Raw genomic sequence first — 12,222 nt, forward strand, 5'->3', positions numbered from 1 at the left:
CATGGCAAAGTGGGTGTCGCTGCTCTAAGGGCCATTCCTCTCCTTAATATCATGGAATGTCCGAGCAGGAAGGGACCTTGTGCGAAGGCAACCCTTCCAGCTTGTAGAAAAGGAAAGAGGCACCAAGAGGCCAAGTGCCTCTCTCAAGTCCACCCAACTCGTTGGTGGCAGCCCTGGGACCAGCTTCCAGGCGTCTGGACTCAAGTTCAAGGCTCTTTCCTCTGCATCATATGCTTCTGTGGACCTAGGGACACTGCACATCTGCCTTTACCTTCTTCTCCCAAACTAGAGAGCACTGGCTCCAGCTTGAGAAGTGTGTCCATCTGCAAAGAGTCACAGAAGCAGATTAGGATCTGCCACTTGCCAGGGCCCCTCTCTGCCTGCCATCCTGCCATCTGTGCCCTCTCCCCGCTGGCACTGCTGGTCTCTAGCTCAGCAGGTATTGGAGGCTTTCAAGCCTTCACTTGAGGACCGAGTACATAAGGATATTCTACCGTCACTCAGAAAACACGCTGGGCAACGCTGATGGGCAAAGCACTGTGCTCGGCTCTGCAGGAGGCACAGCACGGCGCTTTCCCAGCAAATAGAGCCTTGAAGGCGGTGGGTGTGCCCTCTTTTCATCGGGTTCTTGGGAGAACTGGGGCACAGAGGCACAAGCCGGTGCGGGGAGGTCACGGGATATGAAGGAAAGGAGCGCAGCCTTTCCTGGTCCAAACCCCTCCGTTGATGGATGCGGAAACTGAGCCCCAGGGAGAAGGGGCCACTGGCCCCAAGCCAGAGCTAGCAGGTGGCAGAGACAGGACTCCAGCTCAGGCCTCCCGACGCCCGCCCCCTCCCCTGTGTCTCCATATGGGACAGGCCTCGGGACATCGCCACGCAGATGGCTGACCAGGATCCTGGTTTGTGGGGTGGAAAAAAAATCTCTAATTGGCCCAAAGCTCCCTCCACTGGGGTCACTGATGGACTGGGAAAAAGAGAACTTGGGGGAAGGGACAGCTGAGTGGCTTCTCTCATACACCAGAGACAAGGCCGATACATGTGCTGTCTTGGGCCCTGGGCAGAGGGGACATCCCTGCCAGGGAGGAGGAGGCGTGAGCCCATCCCAGGGGCCCTGGCGGAAGGGCTGGGACAGGCTGCTCGGTCTTGGGCACCAGCCAACCCCGGTGGAGGGCGGGAGGGCAGGACTCCTGCCTGCCAGTCCCAGGGGATGCTCCAAAGCTGGACTGGCACCAGCATGCCTCTTCCCCGCCATCCCTGCCACGAGGAGAAGAGGGGGAGATGCAGGAAGTCGGGGTCTGGGGCCCCTAAATAACCGATGCCGAGAGGAAACCCTGCTGCCCCTCGTTCACTGTGACCTGGGGCAGACCCGGCCCCTCCTCTGGGCCTCGGTTTCCTCATCTGTGACAGGAGAGGGTTGGACCAGGCCATCTTGCAAGTCCTTCTGAAGTGCTGTGAGAACATGTCTCATCATGACTAATAATAAATGCCCTGCCCCGAAAGAGCTTTCTCTTTTTTCCAAAGCACTTCTGCTCATATCACCTTTCATCTGCCCTGCCGTCTGGCCTGGCAGCCAGAAGCAGGCAGCCCCTGGGTGCACGGGCTTCTCCCACTGCAGCCAGGCCTAGCAAGCCACTCGCCTCACCCAGATAGGCTCCTCGAGCGGCTGTGGTCAGAGGGTCACTGCGACAGAAGCGTGGTCAGGCCCACCCCTGGGAAGCCAGAAACGGCAGCGCCTCTCTCCCTCCCAGCCAGAAGTGCCGAGGCGGGAGCCTGCAGCCGGCTGAATTCACGGCCAGAGGGCAAGGCCAGAAAGTTTCTGTATGAAAGGAATCCAAGGTGTTCCTGGCAAATGTTTCAAGACGATGCCAGGTGCCGGTGGTGGGGCGATGGAGGGGAGCCCTGTCTGATGATACGCACGTTTGTTTTGTAAGGACAAGTTACTCCGAGTTCAGAAACCTGAGTCCTGAGGGAGAAGTTGTAGCAGAACTCCCACTGTGGGATTTGCCCCTGTCTGGTCTCACTTTTTAAAAAAAATTATTTATTTATCTATCCATTTATTTACTTATTTATTTATTTCTCTCCCCTTCCCCCCAACCTCCCCTCCCCCCGCCCCGTTGTCTGTTCCCTGTGTCCATTTGCTGCGTGTTCTTCTTTGTCCGCTTCCGTTGTTGTCAGCGACCCAGGAATCTGATTTCTTTTTGTTGCATCATCTTGTTGTGTCAGCTCTCCGTGTGTGCGGTGCTGAACTTTATTTCACGCTGGGTGGCTCTCCTTACCGGGAGCACTCCTTGCACATGGGGCTCCCCTATGCGGGGGCACCCCTGCGTGGCACAGCACTCCTCACGCGCATCAGCACTGCGCATGGGCCAGCTGCACACGGGTCAAGGAGGCCCGGGGTTTGAACCGCGGACCTCCCATGTGGTAGAAGGACGCCCTAACCACTGGGCCAAGTCTGCTTCCCACCACAGGCTCCGGAGAGGAGGGGAGAAAAGCAAAAGGCAGGGAGAGCTCGTGCACTCCAATGCCTCCAACTGCAGATGAAAACAGCCGAGGCTCAGCGCTGTCCTGGAAGGGTGGGAGGGCTGAGCTGGGGCCGGGGACAGACTGAAGTCTCTTCCAGCTGAGTGGCCGACCCTCTTGGCGGCCTTCAGCCTCCTCCTCTCGCTCATCTGCATATGGAATAAACTGGCCTACCTTTCGGAACCGCGGCAAGGCTGAGGTGATGAGCGTAGCGCGCCCACCCTGGCGCGCAGCAGGCGCTTACCTGAAGGAGCCATGGACCGGATGGGCTGGTGGGTGGCACTCCCAGGTGCCCTGGAGAAGCAGCGCAATGTCCAGCCATGCCAGCGCAGCCCGGGAGGCAGGCAGACGGCACTGCTGCTTCTGGCTGGCTGCCTCGGCGCCTCCCTCAGCCAGGGGCCCTGGGGCCTCCCCCACATCTCGCCACGTGGCCCCCGGCTGGCTCTGGTGGAGGGCCTCCTGAGTCCCCTGGGCACTGGGATTTGCATTCCAATCATGCCGCTCACTCAGCCCATCGAGTCTGGAGTTGTTGGGGGCAGAGCAGGGCCTCTGGCCTCATCTGCACGGCCCCTCCTCGAGGAGATAAGGAAACCAGAGGGGCAGGAGGGCCTCGCCCAAGGTCCCACTCTCATCCCTCTCGCCACACTGCCACCCTGCTGACAAAATAAGAAACTGAGGTCCAAACGGCGGAGCCCTTGCTCCTCTATTGCGTCAGTGAGCCTCCTGATCCGTGCCCATTTCAACTAGATCCAGTCCTTTTGGGAGGCCCGAGTGTGCAGGGCAGGGGACCTGGGCTGCAGGACAGCGCGGCAGACCCCTGAGCCGGATGTCCTAGGACTGGGTGCCGCCAGCTCAGCTGCCAGCCTGATCCTCAGCCCCTTCCAGGCCCTGCGCTGATCTGGAAGGGGCGTATTTCCCTCCCTCGGCTCGCGTTTGCCCAGGCCCGCAGCTGCACTCTGCCTGTTCCGAGACAGCCAGCAGCCTGGCATGGGGAGCACGGAGGGTTGGCTGCATCCCAGCGCTGCCACTAACGCCCGGGGATCCCTCGCACGCCACTTGACCTCTCTGAGCCTCAGTTTCCCCACGCACGTTATAAGGCCAGGACAGTTCCAGCCCCCGGTTCCTTGCAGGTGTTACAGGTGGGATTTCGGGGGAAGGAGGGAGGCGGGGGGCTCGCCTGGCCTGCTCTTTCCCCTTCCTTGCTTTTCTGCCTTTTTCCGTGTCATCAGTTTCTCTCGCTGTCCAGGTGTCCCTGCCTCTCTCTGTCACTCTCTCGGCATCCGCCTTTCGCTCTCCGGCCCTGCCTTTCTGCTTGCCTCTTCTTTTCCGGGGTCCCTTCGTGCCCCTGCTTTGAGCTCCTCTGTCCCGTCGCCCCCGCGCCCCCCTTGTCTCCCTGTCCTCGGTCTCTCCCCGCCCCTCCTCTGTAGTTACCCGCGCCTCTCGGGCCAGTTTCCGCTCCGCCCGGGTCCCTCTCCCCCTGTCCCGCCCGCCCCCTCCCTCCCCCGCCCCCCTCGGCGCGGCTCCCCAGTCCTTATTTGGCTGGGCGGGAGGGCTGGCGCGAGGAGGCGGCCGCGGGCGCGGGGCGGGGGGCGGGCGGAGGAGGGCGGTGGGTGGTGCTGAAGGGACAGCTCCGCGGCGGCGGCGGCGGCGGCGGCGGCGGCGGCGGCGGCGGCCCCGGGGCGCGGAGCGGGTGCCCGGCGCGGGGAGAGCGGCGAGCGCAGCCATGCCCCAGGCCGCCGGCGGGGCAGCAGCAGCGGCGGCCGGGGCCGGGGAGGCGGCCCGGGCGGGACGATGAAGCGGCAGAACGTGCGCACGCTGGCGCTCATCGTGTGCACCTTCACCTACCTGCTGGTGGGCGCCGCGGTCTTCGACGCGCTCGAGTCGGAGCCCGAGATCGACGAGCGGCGGCGGCTGGAGCGGCGGCGGCGGGAGCTGCGGGCGCGCTACAACCTCAGCCAGGACAGCTACGAGGAGCTCGAGCTGGTCGTGCTGCGCCTCAAGCCGCACAAGGCCGGCGTGCAGTGGCGCTTCGCCGGCTCCTTCTACTTCGCCATCACCGTCATCACCACCATCGGTAACTACTCGCCGCGGAGGGGGGTGGGGGGGGCGGGACCCGGGGGTGGGGGTGGGGGGGAGCTGGGGAGCGGGGTCCCGGGGGAGCATCTGGAGCCGCCGGGGGGGCCGGGGCGGGGGTCCCCGGAGAGGGTCCTCCTGGCGCCGAGCCCCGCGCGCGCGCGCGCACCGCCCGCGAGTCCAGCCGGGCGGGTAGGCGCCGCGGGGACCCGAGTCCGGGGCGACGCGTCGCGTCCTGGCTCCTGACCTGCCTCTGCGGCCGGGCCGGCCCTAACTTGTCGCTGCCAGGCTTGCGCGAGGCCCCCAAGGGGACTCGGAAGTGGGCGCGAGGGGCAGGCACGGCCGGCGGGAGGCTAGCGGAGGAGGGTGTGGCCGGCAGCCGGCTCCTCCGTGCCCCTGCGGAGGGGCTCCCGCACCACGGGCGTGTCTGTACGGGCTGGGGCTCCAGGGAGACGTGGGGACGCGGCACTCCGGGCCGCTCTGGGTGCCTAAAACACCCTGTACCTGTGGCTGCTAATGGCTTGGGGGGCGTGAGTGTGTGAGCGTGTGTATGTGTGTGTGTCCAGTACCAGGACTTTGGGCACCACCAGCCCGTGCCTGTAATTTTCTTAGGGCGGCAGGGCTGGTCCTGGAAGCCAGACTCCAGCCCTGCTGGCTGCCTTCTCCCACGTCCCAGCAAAACAGTCACCTCACAGGAATGGCCCCGGCTCTCCTCTCCAAGCCAGGGCAGCCCAAGGTAGAGGCGGTCACACACACACGGCCACACACCCACTGCACACACAGGCTCACACACCCGAGACTCCCAGACACACGCAGGCACACACCTGGCACACAGGCCCACAGACGCACAGACGTCCCGGGAAGGATCCCCAGGCGGGCCCTGGCTGGAGCCTGGACCCTGAGGGGCAGCCACAGGGACCCTGCAGAAAGGAGGGGGCTTAGGCCCAGAGGGAGGCGCCCCCACTCTGGTGCCCCAAGAATCATTCCAGCAGCCGTCCTCTCGCCGAGCATGCGGGGGCCCCTGTGGCCACTTCGAGAGCAGAGATGGCGGTTCCGTTTCAAGGGTGCTCCGAGTGAAAGGTCCACTCGGGAGCGAACGCCTTAACCCTTCGCTGCCTCCTGAGCCAATGGCAACAAGACCCAGTGACTGCAGCCAAGCTCAGCCGCTGCCCTGCTGGGCCGGTCCCGGCCTGGGTCCCAGGCCTCCTCTCCCCTCCATGAGGGGTTGCCTGAACTGATATCCAGGGTTCCTCCCAGCCCTGGGGTGCTGGGGTTTGGGGATCGGAAGCCACCTTCCTCCAAAGCCTATTGGGATGGCTCTAGGAGCCGTTTCCGCCATCTTTCCCGTTCCTTCTCCTCTCCCCAGCCCCCCTCCTTTCCTTGGCTGAACTCCCAGGGGCTCAGTGCCACTTGGCGTGGCCAAAGACAAGATGGCAGTGTTTTCCCGGAGGTGACCAGAGAGGAGGGGGTAAAAGGCAAGACTGGACGCTGTCCCCGCAGCCCCTCCACTGCAGGACTCGCTCCCCAGGGAGAAGAGGAGGCTCCACTTCTCTGGGGATGAGTTTCCCTCTGGGAAGAGAAAGAGTCGGGGCCCAGGAGTGGACGTGGCCCAGCTGGGGGAGCCTCTGGGAGACTAGGACAGGGAGGCCCTGTCCCCGGAGCCTGCTTCCCCGAGAAGAACCAGACCGGATTCGGCCCGGGGTCTCCCCTCCCCTCCCACCAGCACCCCCATGGCATGCCAGCTGTGTGCAGAAGCAGACGGAACATCCTCGGACCTTCCATGCAGTCCTCGCCTGGGTTCTCCCTGCCTTCCCACCCCTGGCCTCCAGGCTCATTCCCCGTGGAGCAAGCGCCCCTGGAGGCTGCGACTGGAAAGAGTCTCCCCAAAGCACAGCTCTGATCCTGCCACCCCCTGCTCAGGAGCCCCTGGCTCCCCACTGCCTATGGAATCTTCCTCCAAGTTTGAAGGACCACCACACCTGGCTCCAACCTCGTGTCCAGCTTTGTTTCTCATCCCTTACTGGGCCCTCCACTGCAGCCACAGTGTCCCCTGAGAACACCTTAAGCCTGCCTGCCCAGGACACCTTTTTTCTCTATCTTCCATTTCTCCGGTCCAAGTGAAAATTCTAGGCCCAGCTCCAAACCCACCCTTTTGAGGCTCTGAGACCATCCCAGGCCACTGCCCTTAAACTGCAGGACTTATCGTCAAGATCACCAGGGTGACAGTGTAGGCACTTTTGAATGGTTATTTGTATTTTAGGGGATGCGCTCTGTCACTTTAATCAGATTGTCACTCACCTCTGTGCGGGTAGGGCTCTGCGCCTCCCATCCCCGCGCCAGCTCCCAGTACCGTACCCCGCGGCACACGGGAGCGCTCAGAAAACGCTAGGCTAGCGATGGGCTTAAGGGGGCAGAAACGAAAGGGCATCGTGCTGCCCTCCATCCCCGCCGCTTCCCAGAGTGCTTGTCGTCCTCACCAAGAGACACTCTAAAAGCTAGTGGAGGGAGGCAGACAGAGGGTGGTGCTGGTGATTATTTATTTATAAAGTGCTGGGCGAGAGTGAAGACAGCGGCAGAGAGCCACCCAGGGCTGCGGGGCTTCAGGCCGCCACTGTCCACTCCCTGCCCCACCCGTCGTCCCCGCTCCGTCCCTTTTGCTCCGCCGCTGCCTTCTGGCTGGAAGCTGTCCGCGGGGCTCTTGTTCTAAGAAAACCCCATCTGGCTCTGATCGCACGGTGGGGAGGGGCCCTGTGTCAGACCAACCCTGACCCAGAGTTCAAGGCCAGGGGCCTCTGTCCACCAGAGACCTGGCAAGTCAGCTTCTGAGCCGCTGGGGGTCCCCCCAGGATACCGGGGCAAACCCACCCGTTCGCGTGGTGCCGTAGGTATCACAAAGCGCTGTCGTTTCTTCTTCTGCTTTTCAGACTTCACGTCTCTGAAGTGGTGACATTAGCAGGGCAAGTGTCGTTAGCTCCACTTTCCTGAATGGAGGAGTGGAGGCCAAAGGAGGGGAGACTCCCCCCAGAGTCAGCCGCGGGGGGCAGCCCCGTTGGAGCTGCACCCGGGTTTTTGGCCTCTCTCCCGGCTGGTCTCGGCTGCCCCCTTGGCCTCCACGCGCTGGGGTCCGGCCGGGCCACCCTTAGCGGGGCCAACTTGGGGGACACTCACGGGCAGCCCTGATGGGAGGAGGGTGGGCAGGGTCTGAGCCAGTCATTCATCTGGTTAATGACAGTCCCCACGGCTGGGAGGATCCCTCCCTGGCCTGCAGGCCGGAAACCCTTCCTTAGTGTGCCCTTAAGCCATCCAACGCCAGTGGAAACGCTCTTCTAGGGAAACCTTAACCTTTCTAGCGGTTGAGTCATTAAACTCCTCCAGGGCCCCCCCAGTCCCATCTATTCATAGCCCCGAGGCTGTCGGAGCCGGAAGGGGCCTCCGAGACCAGCTGCCACCACCCCCTCCTCTTTCAGATAAGGCAGGGCCTGGGAGGTGACCGAGGCACCCAGGTCGCACCGCCAGAGGATCAAATCCCGCCCGCCCAGGCCCACGCGCCTCCCGCCTGCTCAGGGAGGCTCTTTATTATTTGTATTCTGGGCAGCGGCCGCCATCCTCTATTACCTGCTTTTCAGCCCCATGCAAGATACTTACTCTGCATTTAATTCTCTCAGCAACCCTTTAGGATGAGCATTTTCATCCCCATATTGCAACCGAGGAACCTGAAGCTCTGAAAGTGCACATGACTCACCCAAGGCCCCGCAGTTTGAAAGCGAGGCGCCTGCCCCAAGTCAGTGGGGCTCTCTGAGGCCCATGCCCTGACTTTTATTTTTTTCCCAGTTCTTTCTCCCTGCCGAGCACCTAACCCAGCTCCTCATATCTCGCGGGTACCAAGGGTGCCTTTTCTCCTGGCCAAGCCCTCCCCAGAAGGAGAGGCCTCTAGCCCCAGCACCCTCCAGCAGTGCCTGCTGCCACCCCTACCCAGGCCCTGGCCACACCAGATCACCTGTGCTCCCACTGCGGATCCCAGGCATCCTGTGGCTCTAAAGCAACAGGCAGACCCGGCCATTGATTCGCTTGGCGGAGCCGGAGCAGAAAACCTTCTGTTCTGTCCTTAGCAAAATACAGCCTCTGTCACCCACCAGGTGGCTCGGGAACCCTGAGACTGGGCAGCCGAGCGGGTGGCTCATGAGGAAACCTGAACTTTTGGCAGCTTTACAAGAAGGAGGGAAGGAGAGGAGTGACCTGCAGGCCCCTCCCCCCACTCCCACTGTCCTAAAATTAAAAAGACACGAGCAACCAGCCCATGCCACCCACTCAGGCCCAGAGGTGAGTGACTTGCCCAAGGTCACTGAGCAAGTTGAGGGCACAAGCCTGATCAGAACCCAAGCCTTTGAGTGCCCAGACTAGAGCTATCTCCATCTCCCAGCCTGCTCTGTGCCCAGCAGAGAGCAGCCGCAGGGCCCACTCTTGCTAGACTCTTCCTCCCCGCTGCTCCCAGGCCAGCCCCCCTGCTTTGACCCCACAAGCCTTTGCTGTAGGGACACGTGCGTTAACTTGAAAGCCGGCCACGCAGGGATTCATTTCTCAGCGCCGCCATCCCACCTCCAGCTAGCTGGATGACCTTGGGCAAATCTCTCTGAGCTTACTTATCCATTTACAAAACGGGAATCGTCATATCTGCCTCCCAGAACTGAATGGGGTAAGGTAAAGTGCCTGGTACACAGTAGGCACTTAATAAATGCTATTAATGAGGCTATTATGCATGTTCGATTACTTCTCCCACGGAAGGGAATGGCTTTGTCTCCACCGCAGGGGCCTCTGGGCCTTCCCAATAGGTGGGGATCCTGGTGTTGGAGTTTGAAGGCTGCCACCTCCCTCCCCCTGTCCCCCACTCCCAGTGTCCCGGCTCCTCCCCATGCCTGAAGTCAGCCTGGCGCCCTGGCTCCTGAGCAGGGAGGTACTGCTGAAAACTAGCCAGGGAGAGCGAAGCCCTTGGGGGTAGGAAAACCCACCCTGGACTGGAGCAAGGAGGCAAACATTCCCATTTCCCTCAGCTCCACTGCTGGTCTTCTGTGAACCTCGGTTTCCTCATCTGCAAAGTTGGATGTGTTTGCCCCGAGGCCCATCTGCCTCTGCCGTGCCTCCAGCCTACACGTCCATTTCCCACACATCACGGTTGGGGCCTGGAAAGCCGGAGGGAGTGGGGTGAAGATAGGACAGAAATAGAAGGCACACGCCTGGCCACGGTGGGGACAGGACCAACACAATAAGTGTTTCCAAAGAAAATATAAACAAGCACAGATGAGCGTAGTGCAAATAGCCCCTTTCAACAGCTTTCAGCTGGCAGCACCAACGGTGAATCTGCGAGTTGATTTTGTCATTTAAAAATGTAAAAACCACTTCCCCGCAGTCAGCCGGCAGCACCAGAAGAGACTGGGCTCTTGGTGAGACCACTGTGGGCCGAGCTGAGCCTCGGAGAGCCCAAGGAGGGGCACCCACCTCCCCTCCACCCCCACCTCGGGTGCAGGGAACTGACGTGCGTCTGGAGCGTGCCAGACGCAGGACCAAGGCGCTTCTCACCACCCACGTTCCCACAACTGGCCTGGGAGGGCAGGCGTTAGCATTCCAGGACCTTCAAGAAAAGGGAAGCTCAGAGAGTTGGGGGAATTCGCCCCCGGGTCCTCGGGCCCCAACGTGGCAGGACTGTCGGGAGGGTGTTTGCCTGGAGCCGAGCCGTCCCCTGCTCCCCGCTGCGCGCCGCAGCCTCTTCTATGTGAAGGTGGCGAATGATGCACCCTGGCACTGGGTCTCAGGCGGGCGTGGGCGCTGGACACCCAGACATTCTGCTGTGGGCTCAACCCCGGGGTCTCCTGCCCTCAGACCTACAGACGAGTCTGAGAACTCCCAACTGTAGCTCCAACCCTCTCGTGTTAGGATGGAACCCAAAATCCAGGCTAGAGCAAGGGCTGGCGCGAGGTCCCACTTAGTTCTCCTTGGGGCTCTCCGGGGGCCCCGGCTCTGAGAGAAGAGGGCAGGGCGGGTCCGCCCCTCTTGGTGCCCCCGTGATCCTCTGCTCCTCAGGGACAAATGCCTTTTGCGGCGGCACAGGGAGCAGCCAAGCGCCCAGGGGTGCCGCCGCCTCCCCAGATGGCCACCCTCCTCCGTTGTCCCGAAACTGCCCGCCTACGCCAGCCCTGACCCTGTGCTGGAGCCACCCCGCCCCGCGCTCCTTCCGAAGGCCCCCTCCCCCAGCTCCCGGGGTCTTCACGTCCCCGTGTGCTCCGGGCCTCCTGGGAGCCCAGTCAAGGGTGCTCAGGCGGGAGCCCACCCCCACCACCACCACCCCCGGCCTGGCGCCGTCAGCCCAGGCCCCTTCCTACCCCACTGTACCCCCCTCCTGCTTGCTCCGGGGACACAGCAAGGACAGGTGGCCCTCTGTTCCAAGGACCCCTTGGGGAGGCGTCACGTGGCTGCTGGGACAGCGGTTGGGGGGTGGGAGTGTGGCCTGGTAGCTAGAGATAGTGCTCCTTCCCCCCCCCTCCCCCCCCACTGGGAAACCTGACACTACCTGCCCCCTCCTCGGCTGCCCCTTTGCAAGGCCAGCTAGGAAGGCTCCAACCTCCCCTGGATTTGCAGGTGTCACAGGTAGAGCAGACGCTTCCCTGGTGGGTCTCAGTCTTCCCTTCTGTAGAGAGGGCGCAGTCCCCACAGAGAACGGAGGAAGGCTGGCTCAGCAGCCGAGAAGTCTCTGAGCCCGTGTCCTCCCACCGTGACGTGCCAGGAACCACCTGGCCGATCTTGTTTAAAAGCAGAGTCTGGCCGGGACTGGGACACCCCCTTTCTTTTTTTTTTTTTAAAGATTTTTTTTTCTCTTTCCTTCCCCCCACCCCACCTCCCTTTGTCTGCTCTCTGTGTCCATTCGCTGCATGTTCTTCTGTGTCCGCTTGGATTCTTGTCAGCAGCACCGGGAATCTGTGTTTCTTTTTGTTGTGGCATCTTACTGCATCCACTCTCCGTGTGTGCGGCGCCATTCCTGGGCAGGCTGCACTTTCTTTGCGAGGGGCGGCTCTCCTTATGGGGCGCACTCCTTGCGTGTGGGGCTCCGCTAGGCGGGGGACACCCCTGTGTGGCAGGGCACTCCTTGTGCGTGGCTCGGCACTCCTTGCACACATCAGCACTGCACGTGGGCCAGCTCCACACAGGTCAGGTGGCCCTGAGCTTGAACCCTGGACCTCCCAGGTGGTAGGCGGACACTCTATCAGTTGAGCCAAATCCGAAGCAAATTTGGGATGCCCCTTTCTGATCAGCTCCCACGGGATGCCCAGGTTGCCGACACCAAGTCCTGCAGGATCTGAATAACCCCGAGACCCGGCTTCTAGGCTCAGCTGTGAGGTGTGGGCTGTGGTTTGGGGGGAAAGAATGTTTCGCGTTGGAAGGACCCTGAGGAATCTGGCGGTGGAAGGTTAGAGCCATGCCTTGGAGCTGGGCCGGACCTCCCCGGAGGCCAGAGTGGAGGCCGGCTGGTGCCACGGGAGCAGCAACAGAGCCCAGTGGGGCCACAGGCTGTGCTGTGGCTGTCACTGGGAAGTGAGGAAAGGGCAGTGGACAGTGAAGGACGGGGAGCAGAGAGGAGCA

The 12,222-nt window shown here is 62.2% G+C and overlaps 1 protein-coding gene across 1 annotated transcript in view; it reads left to right on the forward strand.

Moving 5' to 3' along the window:
• The first annotated feature begins 4,200 nt into the window (after positions 1-4,200).
• The window catches only part of KCNK3 (potassium two pore domain channel subfamily K member 3), a 33,339-nt gene continuing 25,317 nt past the window's right edge, over positions 4,201-12,222 (forward strand). Inside the window, exon 1 of the mRNA XM_058287743.2 lies at positions 4,201-4,594. Coding sequence (XP_058143726.1) covers positions 4,312-4,594 — 283 coding nt within the window. The 5' untranslated portion in view covers positions 4,201-4,311. The remainder of the gene's footprint in view (positions 4,595-12,222) is intronic.

Source organism: Dasypus novemcinctus, chromosome 25, assembly GCF_030445035.2.
Source record: "Dasypus novemcinctus isolate mDasNov1 chromosome 25, mDasNov1.1.hap2, whole genome shotgun sequence".
Classification (NCBI taxonomy): domain Eukaryota; kingdom Metazoa; phylum Chordata; class Mammalia; order Cingulata; family Dasypodidae; genus Dasypus; species Dasypus novemcinctus.